At 49.9% G+C, this 22,068-nt stretch overlaps 1 protein-coding gene and 1 long non-coding RNA gene across 4 annotated transcripts in view; one reads left to right on the top strand and one right to left on the bottom strand.

The window, feature by feature from the left end:
- LOC128343084 (steroid 21-hydroxylase) overlaps positions 1 to 22,068 on the top strand; it is a 40,147-nt gene that overhangs the window by 545 nt on the left and 17,534 nt on the right. For 2 of the 3 annotated variants that reach the window (XM_053291590.1, XM_053291589.1), the window contains exons 2-6: positions 2,221 to 2,310; positions 9,954 to 10,108; positions 17,467 to 17,562; positions 18,570 to 18,671; positions 21,049 to 21,135. In XM_053291590.1, the coding sequence (XP_053147565.1) occupies positions 2,221 to 2,310; positions 9,954 to 10,108; positions 17,467 to 17,562; positions 18,570 to 18,671; positions 21,049 to 21,135 (530 nt within the window). Of the gene's footprint in view, positions 1 to 2,220; positions 2,311 to 7,111; positions 9,663 to 9,953; positions 10,109 to 17,466; positions 17,563 to 18,569; positions 18,672 to 21,048; positions 21,136 to 22,068 lie in introns of those variants that run through there. The other variant, XM_053291591.1, reaches the window with a different exon arrangement.
- Positions 2,053 to 11,227, bottom strand: LOC128343140 (uncharacterized). The gene is made up of 3 exons (XR_008315347.1): positions 11,142 to 11,227; positions 9,959 to 10,054; positions 2,053 to 2,325 (listed from the first exon to the last, which is right to left on the bottom strand). It is a non-coding gene; the product is annotated as an uncharacterized LOC128343140 (long non-coding RNA).

Raw genomic sequence — 22,068 nt, 5'->3', positions numbered from 1 at the left:
GGGACAGGGGTCACAACTGGGGTGGGGGAGTGGGGTGGTGATCGGGGGTGTAGCAAGACTGGGGTGAGCCCTGGAAGAAAATGTGAAGATGAGCCCCTGTCACCCCCACTTTCTTCATCAGCAAGGCAGGAGGGGAATAGCAAAGAGCAAGCTGTTGCTCGATTGGATGCTTTCCCCTCCCTCTGAGGCCCAAAGACATTTGTCCCCTCTTCTCCAATCATAGCTATGCCCCGGGTGGCCATGGTGGCTGCAGTCGGCAGTGCTGCAGAAACTGTCCTTTGCCGCTGCCTCCGCAGATGTTGCATTCAATGAGACTTCTCATCCCACCTCAGTGAGTCTTTCTCTTTAGTCTTTTCAGTTTGCCCTGAGCTTCCCATTGGGCTGCTTTGGACCAGAAGCAGCACCAGAGCATGTGATATGGCTGGGGATGTGCCAAGAGCGCACCCACCCTGACATTACAGGAGGACATCTCGAGCACAGACCCCTGCTAACTTGGCAAAGAGGCACCTTTTAACATGGTGATTCTCTTTATTTAGCAGGGGGAGAGTAACTGGCTCTATCGACCCCCAGCACAGTACCTCCAGTGACTGTTGCTGGTGTCTATCTTGTGTTTCTTTTTAGATTGTGAGCCCTTTGGGGACAGGGAGCCATCTTATTTATTTATTATTTCTCTATGTAAACCGCCCTGAGCCATTTTTGGAAGGGTGGTATAGAAATCTTATACGAGGGCTTGACTGACTTCTATACAAAGTCAGGCCACCCATTGGTCCATCTTGTCAAGTATTGTCTAAGAGAGCTGCGGTACTGCAGTGGCTAAGAGGGAGAGTTACACATTAAGAAGTCCCTGATTTGACTCTCACCTCTGCCCTGTTCATGCTAGATGCCCATAGGCAAAGCACTTGGCCTCAGTGCTCCTATCTGCAATATGGGGATAATACTTCTCATCTTGCAGAGTTGTTGTGAGGCAAACAGTAAAGGAAATGTACGTGAAGTACGCTGAATGCTCGTAAGTGCTATACAAATTATTATTGTTGTTTACTAGAACCCCATGGTCCATTAGCTGGAGCCAGGAACTGAACATTGGGGTTGTCTTTTAACAAAAGGCGGTATATAAATGTAAAAATAAAATAAATAAATAAATAAAATAAACATTGGCCCTAAGGGTGGGCCGGGAGAGATTAAGTCCCCCCCTATTGTGTTGATAATATTATTATTGTCAACACAAATGCGAAGTCTTATTAGTGGTTGACATGGTACGCAGCGGTTAGTCAGTGCGAAAAGGGCTACGTGTTTGCAAAGAGACTGCAGCATCCTGGCAGCTTCTTGAGCAGGCAAGTGGGTGCGGAGGAGTAGAGGGGAGAAATTCTCATGCCTCTCCCCTCACGGAAAAATACTTTTTAATGGCATAAATATGTGCCTGAGGGCATATATGAAAGGGAAAGCTCTTTTGCAGTAAGGGTAACATGTATTTTGACCCGCAGTGAAAATAATCACCTATTATTTTCACCAAAAACCAAACACCAACTTTGGGAAACCAAGCCAAATTTCTGAATCTTACACACACAATTGTGGCAACAGTCCCAAAGAGCAAAGAACCATCCAAAATGTCTTCCCCTGGCCCCTGTCAGTGGACACCCTTAATTCTAGTGTTGCTTAATTTGTTTGGGTTTTGCATTTTTGGGGGGAAATAATACAAAAAAATCTTTTTAGCAGAGGCAAGTGTGGAATGTGTGTGTGTTGCACATCACAAGCAACAGTCCTCCTTTCAAATCCCCTTAAATTCTCTTTTAAAACTGTGTGTGTGTGTGTGAGAGAGAGAGAGAGAGCGAGAGCGCGCATCTAGACCAGGCCTGCTCAACTTAGGCTCCCCCAGCTGCTTTTGGACTACAACTCCCATAATTCTCAGCCACAGCAGCCAATAGCCAGGAATTATGGGAATTGTAGGCCAACATCTGCAGGAGGGCCGAAGTTGAGCAGGCCTGATCTAGACAAAGAGTTGTTTGGTGCTGTTGTGTCTGGGAGTGGGCATTATGAAATGAAATGATTTTAAACTGGTTTTAGTTTTGTTTTAATGAGTTACTTATTTGTTTTTTTATCGGTCTTTATATTTGAACTGCCTAGAGCCATCTGTGTGAGGCAGTATAAAAATCTAATAAATAAATAAAATATAAACAAACAGGTTTTCAGCTTTCCTTTCTCCCCGCCCCACCCCCATACCAGATGTGGTGGTGCTGAACAGCTCGGATCTAATCCGGGAGGCGCTGACTCGGAAATGGTCTGACTTCGCAGGACGGCCTTACAGCTTTGTTGGTAATCATTCTTGATCTGGGGTACAGAAGGATCTATTATTATTATTATTATTATTATTATTATTATTATTATTATTATTATTATTATTATACATTTATATCCCGCTCTTCCTCCAAGGAGCCCAGAGCGGTGTACTACATACCCTGTTTCCCCGAAAGTAAGACCTACCCCGAAAGTAAGACCTAGCAGTAATTTCTGATGTACCGCTAATTGCCCTAGTGCATTTTTGGGGGCTAAAATTAATATAAGACACTGTCTTATTTTTGGGGAAACATGGTACTTGAGTTTCTCCTCACAACAACCCTGTGAAGTAGGTTAGGCTGAGAGAGAAGTGACTGGCCCAGAGTCACCCAGCTAGTTTCATGGCTGAATGGGGATTTGAACTCGGGTCTCCGCGGTCCTAGTCTGGCACTCTAGCCACTACACCAGAAAGTCAGATGGGGAGATAAATACACAGAGCCAAGAGAGGACAAGAATGACACACAGATCTTGTTCCTAATTGGAAAGCTACTATTTGGGTATTAGGATCGTTATGCAGATGAGGCTGCTGTTCTGCCTGCATCTTTGTGGAGTCAATTCTATTACATATGCCCGCCATTAGTCGCCATCCAAAATGGCATCTTTCATTTGGAAACAGGAAGTGCCCTTAAAAACTGCATTGGAACTGGAATTCGTTGTATCAACAGGAGCCATTTGGTTAACCTATATGGCCCTTTTCCACATAGCACAACCTATTCAAAAACATTTCTCAGCAAATGCTGAGGTCACCTCCCTTTGGCAGGGCTGCTGGAGACATGCCAAGTCAGCACCAGGCAGGTTGGTTTCTGTGAGGGGGGGGGCAGTAGTAGAGGTGCATTCTGCTACCCCCAAAAGGCCCCCTAAGGCATTGCCTGAGGTGATTGCCTCAGTTTACCTCATGGGGGAATCACCCCTGGGTCTGTCTAGGTCAGTCTTGTCTGCACTGACTGGCAGCAGCTTTCTAGGGCACAAGGCAGGGATTTTCCAGCCTTACCTAGAGACACCAGGTAGAACCTGGACCCTTCTGCATGGTCAAAGCAAGGGCTTCCAAGCAAGTGCTCTACCTCTGAGCTAAAAGCCCAGTCCGTATGTAACAGGAAACTAGAGGTCCCTTTGCCTCTGGTTCCCAAAGCTGAACATATGAACCTGCAACCCGGGGAGATTGAGTTTGTGGGGGAAAGCGACCGCAGTTTCTCTCGCCAAACTTCACTCTGAACCTTCGGTCTTAGTGGAGTTTTGACGCGCTGCAAACTCCATTTCTGCAGTGCTGGCGTTACGTATGATCCACAATTTGGGCCTGATGGGACCGGCGGTGAGCGGGGAAGCTCCTTCCTCACTCTGGTCCGATTGGCTTTGCAGGCTGTTGTGTGCAGAAGGAAGCCCACACAGCCAGCTCTCTGACCTCTCTGCAGAGAGGCAGCTCTCCAGTACGTCCAAATGCAGACGGGGGAGCAGGAGCAGGCTATGAACTGGGCCACACTCTCTCTGGTCTAGGTGGACAGGAGAATGAGGTGATAGACTCCGGAGGTAGTAGAATCAATTGTACCATGTGAGGCTGCAGATAAGGGGTGCTGTTTTTGAGTGCTCCCCGACACAATACATTACCTGCAAGGAAAACCGAAACAAAACCCTAATGCCTCAGAGATACAAAGTCCAGTCCACGGCTTGTGTGCTACTTGTAGGGAGTTTTTGTTTTTGTCTTTTTGCATAGAAGAGTAATCCAGAAGTGTGATTTTCCCCACTGAAATGGTGCATTCTCCCTCAGACGAGGATTGTATCCGAGGAACATGGGTTGTCGCCACCTACTGCTCCGAGACAGGGCCAATCAGAAAAGATCTTGATAGCAGGAGGGAGGGACCACCCCCTCGCCTCTTCAGTCTTAGCCCTGTCTCTCTCCAAGTAGGTGCTCTCCTTTTGCTTCGCTCCAGTTTTCACCTCTTCGTATTTTCTACTGCCTTCTGTTAGCTAGCAGTTTGGGGCATAAAGAGGGAAAAGACCTGTCCTAGCGCTCCGCTCGCGATCTCTCCTGCATTCGCGGCGGTGAGTTTTTAACCATGGAGGTTTCTGGCTCGCGCTGTGAGAGGGAGGCCTCTCCCTCCCTCTCTGAGGACTCCATCGCCCCGGCGGTGTGCCATGCTGAGTGGGCTGCGGCTACCTCACCCGCGCCCGTGACTCAGCCCCCCCAGCCGAAGAAGCCCAAAAAGCTCTCTAAGGAGAAGAAGGCGGCAGCGCGCGCGGCCAAGCGCGTCGCACCTCAATCGCCTGCGGGTGTTGGTCGAGGGCATGGGGTGTCTGGTGGGGGGACCCAGTCCCTCCCGCCGCTATTGGAGAGCGGCTCGGGGACTCAGGCGGAGGATCAGCCGGAACAGCAAGGCTCCCAGGTAGGGACTTCACGCTCGGGAGAGCCTGCCGCCAAGCGCGCCTGTCCCTCTCCTCCCTCTCTAGAACGGAGGTCTCCTGGTGTGCCTGAGGAGGAGATTCCTCCAAGTTTCGCTGCCCTCCTCCGGCGGGTTGTCGCGGAGGAGTTTGGCAAACTTGTCCCTGATCTCGCCCGGCAAATTCCCATCTCCGCCACTCCGGCATCCATTTTGAATCCCCAGGCGGCGGGAACAGTCGATTCGGCCGCCATTTCGGGGGAACAGGCGGGAAATTCTCTCGTTTTGCCGCCTCAGCCGTGCGCTCCTGGGTCTTTGCGGGCACCTTTGGGACCGCCTACCCTGTCGCCCTGTGCTCCTTCTCGCCCTTCTGGGCAAGGGGCTACTTCAGCAGCACCCGTCTTATTTCCAGAGGAAGAAGGGGAACAGCCTTCTGAGGACTCTGATTCAGGCAAGGAGGAGGGGGAGCTGTCTGGAGATGAAGGAGAGTTTTTTCCGCCTTCCCAGGCCCCCTATCGTTTGTTTAGTCAAACTGATTTCCCAGTTCTCCTTCATAAGGCCTGGAAGTCCCTCCGCTTGGAGGGGTTTGTTTCTCCACCACAGGAGGTGCCAGAAGGGGATCCGGCTGTGTTACCTTCGCTGAAGGCCCCGGAAGTGGCTGTCCCTTGTCCCCAGATATTTCTAGACATTATTCGAAGTGAATGGGACCGGCCCTTAGAAAGCAAGGGTCCTCCACCCGGGGTTAGGCGACTTTACACTATTCCCAAACCAGTTATGGATATGTTACAGGTCCCTCCGGTAGACAAGGAGGTCGCTGCTCTCGTAACTGGGGCAGTCCTTCCAAAGGACGGGGATGAGGTTCTTCATAATGTGGAGGACAAGAAGTGTGATGCTGCATTACGCAGATCACATGAAGCCTCAGCCCTCGCTGTCAGGGCTTCGGTGGCCAATTCCATTTTTGCTCGAGCGTCTGTTTTATGGGTTAGGGACCTTCTTCCCATGGTTCCGCCGGAGCTCGTGGCCCTTCGCCAGGGTCTCAATAAGTTAGGCAAGGCTTCTGCCTTTATGGCTGACAGCTCCCTGGATGCCGTCCAGCTGTCTGCCCGGGCTATGGCTTCTGACATCACAGTCAGGAGACACTTATGGCTCAAAAACTGGAAAGTTGATCAGAAGTCGAGGAGCAATTTGGCCAATTCTTCCGTTAAAGAGGGTAAGCTTTTGGGGGAAGTATTGGAGCCCGTGCTAGTTGAGACTAAAGACAAGAAAAAGGCTATGTCCTCCTCCGTTCAGCGGCAGGAGCGCAGATCCTTCTCTAATGCTTCTTCTTCCTTTTCCTCCCACTCCTCAAGCAGCTTTGGGCAGAAGGGGTACCGGTCTAATTTTCGTGCCCGACAGAACAAGCAGGACAAGCCTTCTTGGTCCAGACCCCAGGGCTTCTCCAGAGACCAGCCTCAAGGGAAGTTCCAGCATTCAGGCCAGTATGCGAAGTCTGGGTTCAAACGCCCCTCTCCACAATGACTCCGTGCTGGAGCCGCAGGTGGGCGGCCGGCTGGCATTCTTTGCCCACCAGTGGACCCGGACGTCCACAGATGCCTGGGTTCAGCGCATAGTTTCCCAGGGATACAGCCTGGAGTTCCTATCCCGGCCCCCGGACCGGTTCCTCTCCTCTCCGCTATCCCGCAACATACGCAAGCAGGCCCTGATGCTCAAGGCAATTCGCCACCTGCTCGACATCAGGGCAATCGAGCTGGTCCCCCCAGAGGAGGCGGGACATGGAGTTTATTCTATACTATTTTTGGTTCCAAAAAAGACCACAGAATGGAGGGCCATTTTGGACTTAAAGTTTGTCAATTGCTTCCTCAAGGGGAGGCATTTTCGGATGGAAACCCTGAGGTCCATCCTCATGGCCCTCCAGGAAGGGGACTACTTGGCCTCCATAGACCTCAAGGAGGCCTACCTCCATGTTCCCATTCACCCTCTGGACAGGAGGTTTCTGCGGTTTGCGTATGCAGGGGTCCATTACCAGTACCGGGCGCTCCCCTTCGGTCTCTCGACTGCGCCGCGAGTGTTCACCAAGATTATGGTGGCACTCGTGGCGCACTTGAGGACCAGGGGGATACATCTTTACCCTTTTCTGGACGACCTTTTAATAAGGTCGCCATCTTGGGACAAAGGGCTTCTGGACATCAGGGAGACCCTAGCGGTCTTAGCCAGTCACGGGTTTCTAGTGAACCGCAAAAAGAGTTCCCTGGTCCCCAGCAATGTGATTCAACATTTGGGGACGATAATAGACGTCTCGGGGGACGGTCCATCTCACCGATGAAAGGAGACAAAAGTTGCTTGCCACTTGCTGCAAGCTGCGGGGTCAAACTCAGGCACAAATTCTGTATCTCTCCCACTTACAGGGCCTGATGGCTTCCACGATCGGGATTGTGCCCTGGGAGCGTTTTCATTCTCGTCCTCTACAGTGGCTCCTCCTACCCCTTCAGGAACTCATCACGAGCAGGTCGAGACTCAAGGTGTCCCTGACTTCTCGCGTTCAACTGTCCCTCAGGTGGTGGATGTCCCAGGCTCTCCGCAGGGGGGTGAATTTCCTGCCGGTCGACCGGGTCATGGTGACGACCGACGCAAGTCTCTCAGGATGGGGAGGTCACTGCGGCCCTCAGGTGGCTCAGGGTCCGTGGTCAGACGTAGAGCGTTGCCAATCCATCAATTGGTTGGAGCTCCGGGCGATTTGGCTAGTCCTGGCTCGATTCCTTCCCGAGATTCGGGGTCGGCACGTGCTCGTGCGCACCGACAATGCCACCGCCAAGGCACATCTCAATCGTCAGGGGGGAACAAGGTCTTGGCCCTTAATGTGCGAAGCCGAGACTCTGTTGCACTGGGCAGAAAAGAACCTGGCCTCATTGGAGGCCGATCATATCAGTGGGGTGGACAACTCGGTGGCAGACTGGCTAAGCCGGTCTCAGCTGGATCAGGGGGAATGGATCCTGGACGATCGAGCGTTCAGGGAGATTGTCCTCCGGTTCGGGGTTCCCCTAGTCGACCTCTTTGCACTTCCAGACAACTCCAAGGTGCCCAGATTTTTCTCCAGGTTTCCATCTCCAGGGGCAGAGGCAGTGGATGCTCTGATGTCCCCCTGGCCGCAGGGTCTGCTCTATGCTTTCCCACCCTTTGCGGTGTTATCCCGGACGGTGCAGAGGATCAGATACCAGAAAGCAGAGGTCATCCTTGTGGCTCCGCATTGGCCACGGCGGCTGTGGTTTTCGGACCTGGTCGCCCTCTCGATAGAGCCCCCTCTACCTCTGGGAACTCGAGCGCATCTTCTCCACCAGGGTTCCGTCCTTCATCCAGACCCAGCGTGGCTCAATCTTCACGCTTGGAGATTGAGCGGGACTCTCTAGCGCGTTGTGGATACCCCGTTGCGGTCCAGGATACTATCTTGGCCTCGAGGCGGCCGTCCACGGCTCGTATATACCAGTCCACCTGGCAAGCCTATACTCAGTGGTGTCTCGCCTCTGGGGGGGACCCTCTGGCGCCTTCGGCAACGCAGGTCTTAGGCTTCTTGCAGATGGGTCTAGATAAGGGCCTCCGTCCCAACACTCTGCGTCGCCAGGTGTTCGCTATTTCGTCTGTGCTAGGGGTTCCAGGAGTCCCTTCCATGGCTGCACATCCCCATGTACAGCGTTTCCTGAAGGGAGCAGCTGCCTTAAAGCCCCCTCCCATCCATCGTTTTCCCACGTGGGATCTCAATTTAGTTCTCGGGGCCCTCTCAAAGGCACCATTCGAACCTTTGCGCGCTGTTCCTCTACGGATTCTAACCTTGAAAGTTTTGTTCTTGATAGCCATCACGTCAGCCCGTCGGGTCTCCGATTTGGGTGCCTTGTCTGTCAGGAAAGAGCTATGCCTGGTTTTTCCTGACTATGTGATTCTTCGCACTGACCCCACTTACCTTCCCAAGGTGAACTCCATCTTTCACAGGGCGCAGGAGCAGATGCTCCCCTCCTTTTGTCCTAATCCTTCCTCCCCAAAGGAGAGGGAATGGCACAAATTGGACGTCCGTCATGCGATCCGTATTTACTTGAGGCGGACTAAATCTTTCAGGGTCTCCGAATCCTTTTTTGTGTCCTTTCGTGCCAGTTCTATGGGTAGGAAGGTCTCTGTCTCCTCCCTGGCACGCTGGATCTGCCAAACTATCCAGCTGGCCTACGCCGCAGCAGGAGAGACTGTGCCTGAGGGTATTACCGCTCACTCCACCCGGAGCGCAGCAGCCTCTGCGGCCTTGTCTACCTTGGCCCCCTTAGCTGATATTTGTAGAGCTGCCACTTGGGCATCCCTTTCTACCTTCGTTAATCACTATAAGATACACGATTGGGCCTCTGCAGATGCATCCTTTGGCCGACGTGTATTGCAGAGGGTGGTCCCTACTTAGGATCAGACCTTCTGGTGTGTGCCCTCCCGATTTGGGTTATAGCTTGGGTATGTCCCATGTTCCTCGGATACAATCCTCGTCTGAGGGAGAATGAATCGTTGGCACTTACCTGAATGGTCATTCTCCTCAGACGTATGGATTGTATCCGACCCACCCAATTGTGTGTCTGATCCTGTTCCCCTCTGATTGTCCTTCTTCTACTGTACCCTATATTACTGTGGGGTGGTGTTTTCCTCCTCTGTTCTGCGGTTTAATTGAGGGGGTGTTTCAGTGTTAGGCTTGGGCCAGGCATCCTTGTCAGTTGCTTCTTTGGGCACCTTGCCTTACTTTAGTTTTCTACAGTGTTTATTCTAGTTTGCCTTTTTTGGAGCTTCGAAGCGCTTTGTTAATGACTGAAGAGGCGAGGGGGTTGTCCCTCCCTCCTGCTATCAAGATCTTTTCTGATTGGCCCTGTCTCGGAGCAGTAGGTGGCGACAACCCATGTTCCTCGGATACAATCCATACGTCTGAGGAGAATGACCATTCAGGTAAGTGCCAATGGTTCAGTCTCATCTACCCTCTCAGGATTCTGCCACCTCAATCTGCGGCCTGCGCATAAGACCCTCAAATAAATGGGTGTGGAGTGGGTGGGCACTGGGCAGGAGATAGAGAGGAAAGGTGCCATTTTACAGAGGCTGCTTTCTACAAGCCCTCTGAGGGCTGAAAATCCGAAACTCAAAATCTGAAGAAAGTGAAAGTGTATTTCAGGAGTTCTCCCAATTTTTCTCCATGATATTATGTCCCCCCTCCCCGACTGCTCCTTCTTTCTGCGCCTGCAGCAAACCTCATTTCTCTGGGAGGCAAGGATCTGTCCTTGGGTGACTATACTCCAGCCTGGCGGTTGCAGAGAAAACTGGTTCACGTTTCCTTTCAGCGTTGCCTGAGGGGAGACATGGAACAAATTGTAAGCAACCAGGCACGATGCCTGTCCAAGGTGAGGCTTTATTACTGGATTGGCGAATGATGAATGCATCGTATTTATATACTGTCTGATATGTGTATCCCTACGTGGTGTACACAATTTAAAATACAAGAAGTGTAAAACAAAATAGAACAAGCAGTTTAAAATTAAAAGCAGGCTTGGTTTTTTCCCTAGGCAGGCCAGTATGATGAGGTACGCCCCAACATTTTGCAGGTAAAAATAGTGGCGGACATGATGTGCAGTGGCACAGAGCCACAGGCCCACAGCACATCATGTCAGGGCTACTGCAGACTTGTAAGGTAGCCCCGACGCTGTGAAGAACAGGCGGTTGTGCAGATGGCACTGCCACAGTTTCTCCTGTAGTCCTATGAGAAAGTGCAGTAGCTCTGCTTGTGCAACCACCCATTCTCTACAGCCTCGGGACTGCCTTATGTTACACATGTGGACAAATGTGTTGGTACCTTTCCACGAAAAAAGAAGAACCCACAATTGTCTCTGAAATAACTTGAAACTGACAAACATAATTAGTACCCATCATTGTTTATTCTGCATTTAGTTAACAAAAATCAGACTTTGCTTTAGAGTTTTGATGCAACATAGGGGTCGCGCGGCCCCTTCGGGAGCTAGAATCGGGCTGGTGCTGCGTTCACGGCTCTTCCCTGCAGGGAAGAGCCGTTCCGGGCCGCACCGTGAATGCAGCACCGGTCATTTAACTCCCAAAGGGGCCACGTGGCCCTTTTGGGAGTTAGACTTCTGCTGGTGCTGCATTCGCTGCCTTAAGGCAGGGAAGACCTGCTCCTGGCTGTGCCACGAACGCAGTGGCCCTTTAACTCCAGAACAGGTGCCGCTCAGCCCCCGCTTGAGAGCTAAACCAGCACCCCAACGTCTGATGTCAGACGTGGGGGCCTGTCGGGGCCACAAAGCACGGCCCCTGATTGTGCGCGGCTTGGGTTCTTTGAAACCTTGCGCCCAATAGTAGCTCCACCCCTGATCCATACAACATCTAGATGGCGTCCTTGCCAGTCATGCAATTTCACAACACTACCTGCTGGCCATTTGCTGGCAATTCTCGGCTGGTGTAGGAGGTCACCCAAGCTTGGGATTACATCCCCTCCACATGCTCCAAAAGGCAGGAAGTAGTCATACTTGAAGATCCTTAACCCAGTGCATGTAGGCGGATCTCCTCAGTTCTACTTCCTGCCTTTGCTCCAGAAGGCTCGCATTACAGCTCGCTGGCTTTGGCCTTGTTAACTAGGCCTCTTCTTTTCTTCTGCTTATATTCCTATTGTTTTTGACTATTTCCAATCTATTCTTCACCTGGTATTCTACTACTATTAGTTCTCTCTAGTTACTAAAGAAAAAAGAAAAAAAAAATAATTTTAAATTAAAAAAAAAATTCATATCTGTTCTTCTACTGTCCTTTCTGTTATTCGTTACCTCTCCTCACCTCTTGCCAACCTTTTGGCCGATGTCCGCTAAAAAGACCTTCGGACTCCTGGCCATTAGGGAGAGATCCGCCCATCAGCACCTGTTCCCGCCAAAAACTCGGGACTGCGCAAATCCTGTAAGGAAAATGGCAGATGTATCAGATGACCTTGCTGGCGCCTGTAGGCCACAGCGGTCCTCTCTGTCGCCAGATACCGGTGAGGAGACTGGGTGCAATTCATGCCACCAGCAATCCACCAAAGCAGGACGCAGGTGGCGGCACCAGAATCGGAGGCTTCCCTACAAGAAGGCCCCGTTGGTGGCCAGATACCGGTGAGGAGACTGGGCGCAATCCATGCCACCAGCAATCCACCGTAGCAGGACACAAGTGGCGGCACCAGAATCGGAGGCTTTCCTACAAGGAGGCCCCGTTGGTGGCCAGATACTGGTGAGGAGACTGGGCGCAATTCATGCCACCAGCAATCCACCGAAGCAGGACACAAGTGGCGGCACCAGAATCGGAGGCTTCCCTACAAGGAGGCCCTGTTGGTGAGAGAGCTTTCGCCCGGCAGCGCGAGCAAGGTAAGCCTGTGATATTTGGCCTCCACCACCCCCAACTCCTTTCCCTAGCAGTTGGGTGTGCAGGAGGAGGACTGCCTCAGCGAGTATTGGGGCCGCGCCGAAAGGAACGTCAGCAGGAGTGGCCGCCCCAGAGCCTGTCGGAATCAGACGGGGAAGACGTGCAGGATGATGAGGCAGGCGGTGCTGAGCCCGTGGATGGGGCGTCGGAGCACCCAGAAGGCCATGAACAGCTCCCCCTGGTAAGATCGAGACTTGCTCAGGGGGGGAGGAGGTGAGTGCAGATGCCCCCTATGTGGCCCCTCCCTCAGGGCCTACTCCTACAGGGAATGTGGGGGTTCCCCCTGATGCTGCCACTGTAAAGGGCTGGATTCAGGAGGCCGTTCAGGTCTCACTGGCAGCGGCGCTTAAAGTGCGGAAGCCTGCAACGCATTGCAAGGCAGGCTGTGATCCATGTGTCGCCCTCAGACTCTCAGCAGGAGACGGTGCCCGCTAAGCAGCCCAGGGTGGCTATACGCCAGGACTCTGTGCCCTTGGGTAGGGGGAGGTCTTCAGACGAGTCAGGAGAGAGGACTCCCCAGATTTATTGCGACCCAGGGTCAGTGGGTCGGAGACATTGCTGGGCAACCCAGACAAGGGGCCCTCCTCCTCGGAAGAGGGGGAGATTATTGAGGACTCTGCATCAAACCTACACAGTCAGAGGCTCTCTCTTATGGTGGATTTTCAGCCACTAATTAACCAGCCTATTGCTGCGCTTGATCTGTAGCCAGTTACAGAGGAACAGATCTCTCCTGTGTCCAAGGGCTCCTTGGTGCTGCCTAAGGCTAAGGTACCACAGATTAAATCAATGATACCTGAGGGCTTTACTAATACCATCAAGGAAGAATGGGCGGCTATTGCGACTCCCAAAGCGTATGTTGGCATTGGCTTGCAAATTGTACAACTTTGAGGAGGAGACTCTGGACTTGCTGAAGGTGCCACTTAGGGATGCTCCCTTCGGGGCCCTACTTAGTAGCATAGGGTACCCAAGGATGGGGACTCCTCTATTAAGGAGCCAGGAAACAGAAAAGCAGAATCTGCACTGCGCAGGGCCCACGAGGCTTGAGCAGTGGCCATCAGAGCTGACACCACTGCGTCCTTGGTGTCTAGAGCATCGGTCTTGTGGATCGGCGAGTTACCCAATGACCCTCCCGCTGATCAATCTGAGATGCGGCGTAAGCTACTTCGTCTGCAGAGGGCGGCTGCCTTTTCAGCGGATGCTACTCTGGACAGTGTTCAGTTCTCAGCACGTGCGGTCAGTGCAGGTGTCCTGGCAAGAAGCAACATATGGCTAAAATTTTGGAAGTTGATAATATGTCTAGGGCTAAATTAGCTGCTGTTCCCTATGCTGGGGGGGAAGCTAATTGGGGATGAGGCCCTGAAAGAGGTCCTCATTGAAACTGCCATCAGCCCCTAGGAAGGAGGACAAGAGTTTTAATCATAGACCGACGCAAACCTTCAGGGCGTTTAGACCTCAGTTTGTCAGAGGGAGCCTTTTAGGCCTTTTCGATCGCAGTGGAACAGATCCAGAGGCCAAGGCAGACAAGGGTTCACTCAACAGAACCATCAGTCTTTCGGAAACCAGCAGCAGGGGCCCCAAGCAGCAGTCCTGACTCCCACTCAGGCAAAGTGGGGGTCTGCCATTTGGCCGGTTTGGAAAGAATCCATCGACAGGTGGGTTCTTTCCATTAGCCTACACGGGTATGAAGTGGAGCTGACCAGCCCCCCAGGAAACAGATTCCTCCTTACCCCTAGATCCGGAAAACCGGAAAAGCACAAGGGGTTGTCCATGGCCATTCAGTATCTGGTGGCTATAGGGGCCATAGAGGAGGTCCCACCTCTTCAGAGAGGCTAGGGCATCTATTCTGTGATTTTTACGGTGCCAAAAAAGGACGGATCAGCCAGGGCAGTTCTCAACCTACGCCCACTCAACCGTTTTGTGCTAAGAAGGAGGTTCAGGATGGAAACCCTTTGTACCATCTCAGAGGCATTGCAGATGGGGGACTACATGGCTTCAATAGATCTCCAGGAGGCCTGTTTACACATCCCCATTCATCCACGCAGTCGACATATACTCCACTTCTGCTACATGGGGAGGCATTATCAGTTCAGAGACCTTCCTTTTGGTCTCTCATCAGCCACCCAAGTTTTTATGAAGGTTCTAGTCTGCTAGTGGCCACCTTATGCACTGAGGGGGTCCACCTGTATTGTTACCTCGACAACTTGCTCAAGAAGGGGCAGTTCAGTCAGCTCTGTCCAGAACAGTGTCTGTGTTACGTGCCCATGGGTTTCTGATAAATGTGGGCAAGAGTCACCTGATGCCCACACAGAGCCTTCGTCATTTGGGCATGGTAATGGACAGCTCAGTAGGCAAACTGTTTCTGCCACAGGATCGGATGGAGGTCTTATTGTCACTGGCTCGTGTGATTGCTTCGAGACTGTGGGCCAGCCTTCTCAATCTAGCAAGTTTGTTGGGTCTCATGGTGGTGGCTATGGACTCAGTGCCTTGGGCGAGGTTTTCATCTACGCCAGTTACAGTGGGCTTTCCTCCCTTACCAGCACAGGATTGCCCTCAAACATGACAAGAACATTCCTCTCTAGGCGTCTCTTCGCGAGTTGATTCGTTGGACGGCCCGGGGAACCTAGACAAGGGCAAGCTGTTCATAGAACCCGAGAGAGTGATGGTCACGACGGACACCAGTCTATCGGGCTGGGGGGCTCACTGTTGGAACAGTTCTGCCCAGGGGCTTTGGTCGGTGGAAGAGTTGCTCCATAGCATAAACTGGCTCGAGCTGCAGGCTGTCTTTCTGGCCCTAAGAGCCTTCACGCCCTTGGTGAAGGGAAGGAATATCTTAATGTGTACAGAACAACTTAATATCTATTTTGGACCATCATGTAAACGGAATTTCCAATGTTCGGGCAGATTGGCTAAAACGGCAGGAGATCCAGCCGGCAGAATGGGGCCTGCACCCTCAAGTATTTAGGTGGCTGACAGAGCGGCTGGGGTGTCCCCAGATAGACTTGTTTGCATATCCTCAGAATGCCAAGATTCAGAGGTTTTACTCACATTTCCCGATGTTGGGGGCAGAAGAGACGGATACGCTATCGGTGCCATGGCCTCCGTGTCTGCTGAATGCATTTCCTCCAGTGCCGCTGCTCTCCCGTTGCCTCAGGAAGCTGCGGGGTTCCCGGGCATCCCTGATATTGATTGCGTCTTTTTTACCCAGAGGGCCTTGGTTTTCCGAGATCGTCGACTTGACCGTAGGTCATCCACTCAGTTTGCCAGACCATCCAGTTCTGCTGTGTCAAGGTCCGATTTACCATCCTTGCATCTAGAAAGTGTTCAGCCAACAAGATTTACCAATCGACTTGGCGTAGTTTTCTGCGCTGGACAGCAAAGCTCTCCCTGCAGCTGGACAAGTGCAGGTCGAGGGGATTACTAGGTTTTCTTCAGGATGGCCTTGCGCTTGGTCTGAAACCCAACACGCTTAAACACCAGGCGGCATGCTTGATCCAGATGTTGTTTCCTCATCAGCGTTTGTTCAGGCATGGCACCCTCTTCTACGCAAGTTCTTGAGGGGGGCAGTTTTGTTGTCTCCTCTGGTCTGCCATCGTTTTCCGTCATGGGATTTGCATATTGTGTTGTGGGGTCTGCAGTTTCCGCCATTTGAACCACTTTGATCTGTATCATTGCAGATGCTGTCCTGGAAGGTGGCCTTTTTAGTAGCTGTAACATCAGCCAGGAGGGTTTCTGAATCGCAGGCTCTGTCAGTTAAGAGTAATTTGTGTATTTTCTCTAAGGACTCTGTGAGACTTATCCTGGATCCTTCGTTTATCCCTAAGGTAAAGTCTCAGTTTAATCGTGAGGCGATCATTTAATTACCTTCTTTTTGTCCGGATGCTCGTCACTCTGCAGAGAAGGAGTGCAACCGGACGCAGGCTTTTCGTAAGTCAGATGCTCTTTTTGTGGCCTTTAAGGCTTCTAAGATGGGATGCAAGGTCTCTTCAGCCATTATTGCTCGATGGGTTCATTCATGCATTACGATGTTGTATGAAGCCCAGAAACTTTTGGTGCCTGGTCAGATTACGGCGCACTCAACTACATCAGCAGCCACTTCCGCTGTGTTATCTTCACCGGTGTCCCATGAAGAGATTTGCAAGGCGGCTACTTGGTCGTCGCCTTTTACATTTTCAAGGCATTACAAGTTGGATGAACATGAAGCTGCCAGAGCAGCATTTGGTCGGAGGGTCCTGCAACAGGTCCTTCCGGGTCAGTAGCTCCAGCTTGGGTATTTTCCCTCCCGTGGTTGGTGCTGTGGTATGTCCCAAGCTTGGGTGACCTCCTACACCAGCCGAGAAAGGTACATTGGTACTCACCGTGAAGGTGTCTTCTGGCTGGTGTAGAAGAGGTCACCCAAGGCCCACCCGGGTTGTGTTAGACTGGAGCTGATGATCTGGTTGTAGGGGGACAGTTTTTCTGTCTTTCTCTGCATTATTGTTTGTATATTGTTGTATATTCTCTGTTGTGTTCTGTGGTTTTCATTCCGTAGCTTGAGCTGTTTTAAGCACTGAGGAGATCCGCCCACATGCACTGGGTTAAGGATCTTCAAGTATGACTACTTCCTGCCTTTTGGAGCATGTGGAGGGGATGTAATCCCAAGCTTGGGTGACCTCTTCTACACCAGCCAGAAGACACCTTCACGGTGAGTACCAATGTACCTTTCTTGATTAAAATCTCTTTATCAGATTATCTTAAAAGCACAGAAGGCAAATCTCATCACAGACTGCCAGCAGATGTTTCTGCAAAACTGTGCGACAGGCAAGGATGTAATCTAGATGCTGCATGGATAGGCAGAAGCAACTTGCATTTTCAAATGCAGTATATCTCAGTTTGGAAGAACCATTGCCTTTTTCCTGGCCAGCAAAACCAGAATTAAGCATATACAATTGTATATACATATACAGTTTTTTAAAATGCAGAATTAATTGTGCAGCATAAGGAAAAAAGTTGTGCAAATCTGCTTTATCTGCATATTTATACAAACTGCAGAAGCTAGCTCTCCCTCTCTCTTTTCTGGTGCACAATTTGGATTGTCTGATTGCAGAATTTATGTATGTATTTACCTATTTTATCACACAGCATACACAGCCTGTGCAATGAGGACTAGAAACATGCTTTTTTTAAAAAGGGAAAAGGATAATTTTTAGAAACACCCAGTTTATTCAGTTGTGCGGTGTTATTGTAGAACATACAGCTCTGGTAGTGCATATCCCTCAGGTCCTATCTGACATTCTAAAGCCTGTGTTTCTCTTCTTGCTCCCACCAGATTTTCCGTGATTATGGGGGAGAACCTGTGGATGTGGCTCGGGATTTTTCCCTGCAAGCCTGCCAAGTCATCTCTGCCTTGGTGTTTGGACCTTTGGTGAGTCGTTAGGTGTACTGGCAGAGAGCAAATAATTTCTCTCTCTTCTCTTTTCCCCAAGCAATCTTTCACTCCTTTTGTTAGGAAAATAGGAAGCTGGCATATACCAAATCAGACCATTGGTCCATCTAGCTCAGACAATTTGGTATATGCCAGCTTCCTATGTTCCTAACAAAAGGGGTTAAAGACTGTCAGTGGCTTCTCCAAGGTTGTAGGCAGGAGTCTCTCTCAGCCCTATCTTGGAGATGCCAGGGAGGGAACTTGGAACCTTCTACATGCAAGCATATAGGTGCTCTTCCCAGAGCAGCTCCATCCCTTAGTAGGAATATTTTATAGTGTTCATACATATAGTCTCTTATTCATATGCAACCAGGGTGGACCCTGCTTAGCAAAAGGGGCAAGTCATGCTTGCTACCACAAGACCAGCTCTCCTCCTATGGCAAGTCAGATTTATTATTTGTTCTAAGTCAATCCTGTTGCTTACAAACACCTCACTTTGTCAAGCACTTTAATAGCTCAATTCCTTTGCAAAGCACTGTGTATTACTAAAGCAGACTTTTGGAGAGCTGAGCTTGCCATATCAAAGCAAAACACTTCACAAAGCCATCTTGACCCTTTGGCAGGTTTTGTAAGACCTCAGCACATTTTGACTCATCTTCCCTAACCTGACTCTGATCTTTCATAGGAACAAAGGAACATAGGAAACTGCAATCTAGTCAGTTAGACCATTGGTCTATCTAGCTCAATATTGTCTTCACAGACTGGCAGTGGCTTCTCCAAGGTTGCAGGCAGGAATCTCTCTCAGCCCTATCTTGGAGAAGCCAGGGAGGGAACTTGAAACCTTCTGCTCTTCCCAGAGCGGCTTCATCCCCTGAGGCGAATATCTTGCAGTGCTCACACATCAAGTCTCCCATTCACATGCAACCAGGGCAGATCCTGCTTAGCTATGGGGACAAGTCATGCTTGCTACCACAAGACCAGCTCTCCTCTCTTTTCCTCTGTTACAGGATGTTTCTGCCATTGAAGAAATGCATGACTGTATCATCAAGCTGGTAGATATGTGGAGTGCAGTTTCCATACAGATTCTGGATTTCCTACCTATGCTCAGGGTAAGGAGAGGACACAGTTGTTGTTGATGTAGTTGATGGATTTATATGAGGAATGGTAGGGAGTGAACCTCCCCAGGAAGAGCATGCCAGAGTCTGGGGGCAACAACCAAGAAGGCTGCCCCACATGCATGATAATTAAGCCTCTCTCATTGTTGACATACAGAGCAGAATCTCCTTAGCTGGTGTGATGAAGGATCAGACAGTCCTGCAGATATCTAGGCCCCAAACCATTAAGGGCTTTAAAGATTATAACCAATACTTTGAATTGGATCTGGAAACAAATTAGTAGCCAATGTGGATTTCTCAAAATGGGAGTATTACACTCCTATTAGGCAGCTCCAGATATAATTGAGACCATCACATTTTGCACTAGGGGGCTTTCCAGGTTAGCCACTCAACAGCAGCAAAATGCTTCTGTCTGTGCAAATCGCATGCAAAACGTAAATGGCAAAGTGCCCAGCAGGGGCAGCAGTCTCGCGAAAACTAACAACCCGAAAAAAACAGCAACCTTTTTATGCCGGATATACAATGTTTTATCAATAAATCACAGCGATTAAATATTAAATAAGGCATCGGAAAAGTGAACGGCACCCTGCTGTCAATGTAGGGACTGCAGTGTCACAACACAGGAAGTGTGGAAGCACACTTCAGAGATATGCCGTGACCCTGTTGCAGGGTCTAATCTGGAAAGTGTCTAGCTGAAGTGTCTGCATATTCTTCAGGGGCAGTCCCACAACACTGTGTGTTGCAGTAATCCAAGTGCAAAGTGACTCAGGTGTGGTTGACTGTGACCAAATCCCTTCTCAAGAGTTGGCCAACTCTACGTATTAAGACAAGAGACACCCAAACCTTCTTTGCCTTGGCTTGTATTAGGTTGACCTTCTTTGTGTTTTCCTAAAACAATGTTACTGAGTCACAGACAACCAAATAGTCCTAGAGCTGAGACTGCTGTATGAAGGCTAAACTATTACTACAAAGCTCAAGCAAGCCAGTTAGCATTTCACAAAGCACTTGGTTGACGAAGCTTAGGTCTTCTGCCAAATGGTGCAGAAAGGAACCTTTGGGGGATCTGAGCTTGCCAGATCATAGCAAAACACTTGGCAAAGCCAACATGGCCCTTTGGCAAGCTTTGCAAGACTTCCGCTTGTTTACAAAGTACCTAATATGAATTTCCTCAATTCAGATACAAATTCTTAACTGTTTAGAGAACTCAGATTGAAGATCTGCCTGCTGTAATTTAATTCTGAGCTGCCAAGCAGCTTGGGTTTACTAAAGAGTTGTTAACCTCTAAAATTGTTTCTTTGTCAACAAGGTGAGGAGGCAGTGCCTGGATTACAATGTATATAGAGAGTTAAATACTACATACATCAACAGCTCAGTCATAACAAACAATAATATGATGCATCTGGCCAAAAAATAAATAAATGAACTAGTTTGTTGCAAATATGAAAACTGCAGATAATCTTGACTTAACAAGAAGTTGTAGGGAGCTTCAAAATTCTGGAAATAAGCCAAAATTCTGGCTTATATTGTCCTTTGGAATGTTCAAATACCCAGGTTAGGCTCTGGGTATTTAAGATAATGTCTTCTTTGCCATGACTCCTACAGCTCTTTGAGATCATTTGGAGAGGTTTGTCCACAGTTGTTGCCACCAGCATGTCTGGTAGCTACTTAGGGACGGGCCTTCTCTGTTGCTGCCCTGAGACTTTGGAATGCGCTCCCTGTTGAAATAAAAGCCTCCCCATCTCTGACAACTTCTTAAAAAGGCAGTTAAAACACATTTGTTCACCCAGGCTTTTAATTAGATTTACAGTTTTAACAGCTTTTAACACTTCTAACGTTGAGTTAAATTTTAAATTGTTGTAATGTTTTAATTCTTTTTAAAATTTGTACTGTTGTAAACCACCCAGAGACAGAAGTTTTGGGCAGTATATAAATTTGCTAATAAATAAATAAACAAAAACAAAAACTGGCAGGTATGAGAGTGTCAGCAAAAACCTTTTAGCCTGTGGTGATGTCGTTGAGTGTTTCCATTGTTGACATGTTTCTATGTCCTTTCTGTTTCCCTGCACTATTGGTTAGCATTCTATGGCTGATCACTCCTCCCTGTAATTGGAATGTATCAGCCATAGAACGCTAACCAACAGTGCAGGGAAAAAGAAAGGACATAGCTTCTGTGAGGGAAATAGAAAGGGAATTTGGTGGAGGAGGGCGCCCATGCCTCATACAGGTATGTAGTAAAGGGTGATGGTGCTCAGCAGGGGAATCTGAAGGGCCAGAAATTTGGGGGCTGTTTTTTGGACACCAGATGTATGTTGGGAAGACTTATTGGGTTTTTGCACTGCAAGCAACGGCATTGTGTGCTCCTGTACCTTAGATCTTCCCCAACACCACATTACGACATCTGCTTTCCTGCGTCAACAGCCGGGATGCCTTTGTCCAAGGCCAGATAAAGAAACATAAGGTGAGGTTATGGATGACAGGAGGGATAAATTAGGATTCTTTTTTCCCGGGACTCCAGCAAGGGAGTAGGAAATCCAATGGCTTAGAAGTGCCACTGTAGTGATGAAAGGTGATGGATTTGTAAGTGCTCAAGCAGCTCTGTGACAATAGTTCAATGCCATGCTCAGTGTGCAGCCAGAGCATGCCCAGGAATCTGCAGAAGACAAAAGCATGAGCCCATAAGTAACAACTCTGGAAGTTTAAAAAAGCCTACCATACAGCTTCTCTGATATTTGGTGGTTATGCAACTACACTACAAGTGTTACTGCACTCTTAAGAGAGGAGTGGAAAATTTATTGCAAATAGAACTGACTTTAGATCGTATTTTATTTTCACTGCCCAACATGAAAGATTTGCCTAGGGAGTGTATTGAACTAGTTGGCTTAAATGCTTGCTGCTGCCGGGATGTGCTGTGCAAAATACTGGAGGTTAAGAGCTGTTCCTCCTTTTAATGTTCTTGCTGTCCCCGTTAATGAGTGAGAAGACAACTCAAATCACTTTTCAATAATGTCAAAATTAACTGTTGTGGTGAGAGTTAGAGAAGGATGACAGACAGGGGCTTAGGGAGCTTAGTGGGGGCCGACGGGGGGAACAAAGTTCAACCGGCAACTCCCCTGCCTCCTGGGTGTTCCTTTGCATGTGCCCCCCCTGCCACACCCCTGCATCTGACATCAGATGCAGGGGAGGTGCCAATGCCCAATGGGCAGGGACGGAGTCTATCCCTCCCCAGCCAGCATTTCATTGAAACGCTGGCTGGAGAGGAGAGGGGAGTGCCTCACGCTCCCAGCCAGTGAGTGCTTTGCTTGCTGGCTGGGGGTGTGTGGGGGGGGGGGCAAGGTGCCTCCCTGGCCAAGGGGGAGCCTTGGGGGGGCCCCAGACCCTTGGGGCTTAGGGA

The sequence above is a fragment of the Hemicordylus capensis genome, chromosome 2 (assembly GCF_027244095.1).
Source record: "Hemicordylus capensis ecotype Gifberg chromosome 2, rHemCap1.1.pri, whole genome shotgun sequence".
In the NCBI taxonomy this organism is placed as follows: Eukaryota; Metazoa; Chordata; class Lepidosauria; order Squamata; family Cordylidae; genus Hemicordylus; species Hemicordylus capensis.
The sequence above is the reverse complement of the archived record's forward strand: the minus strand, read 5'-3'. Positions and strand labels throughout refer to the sequence as shown.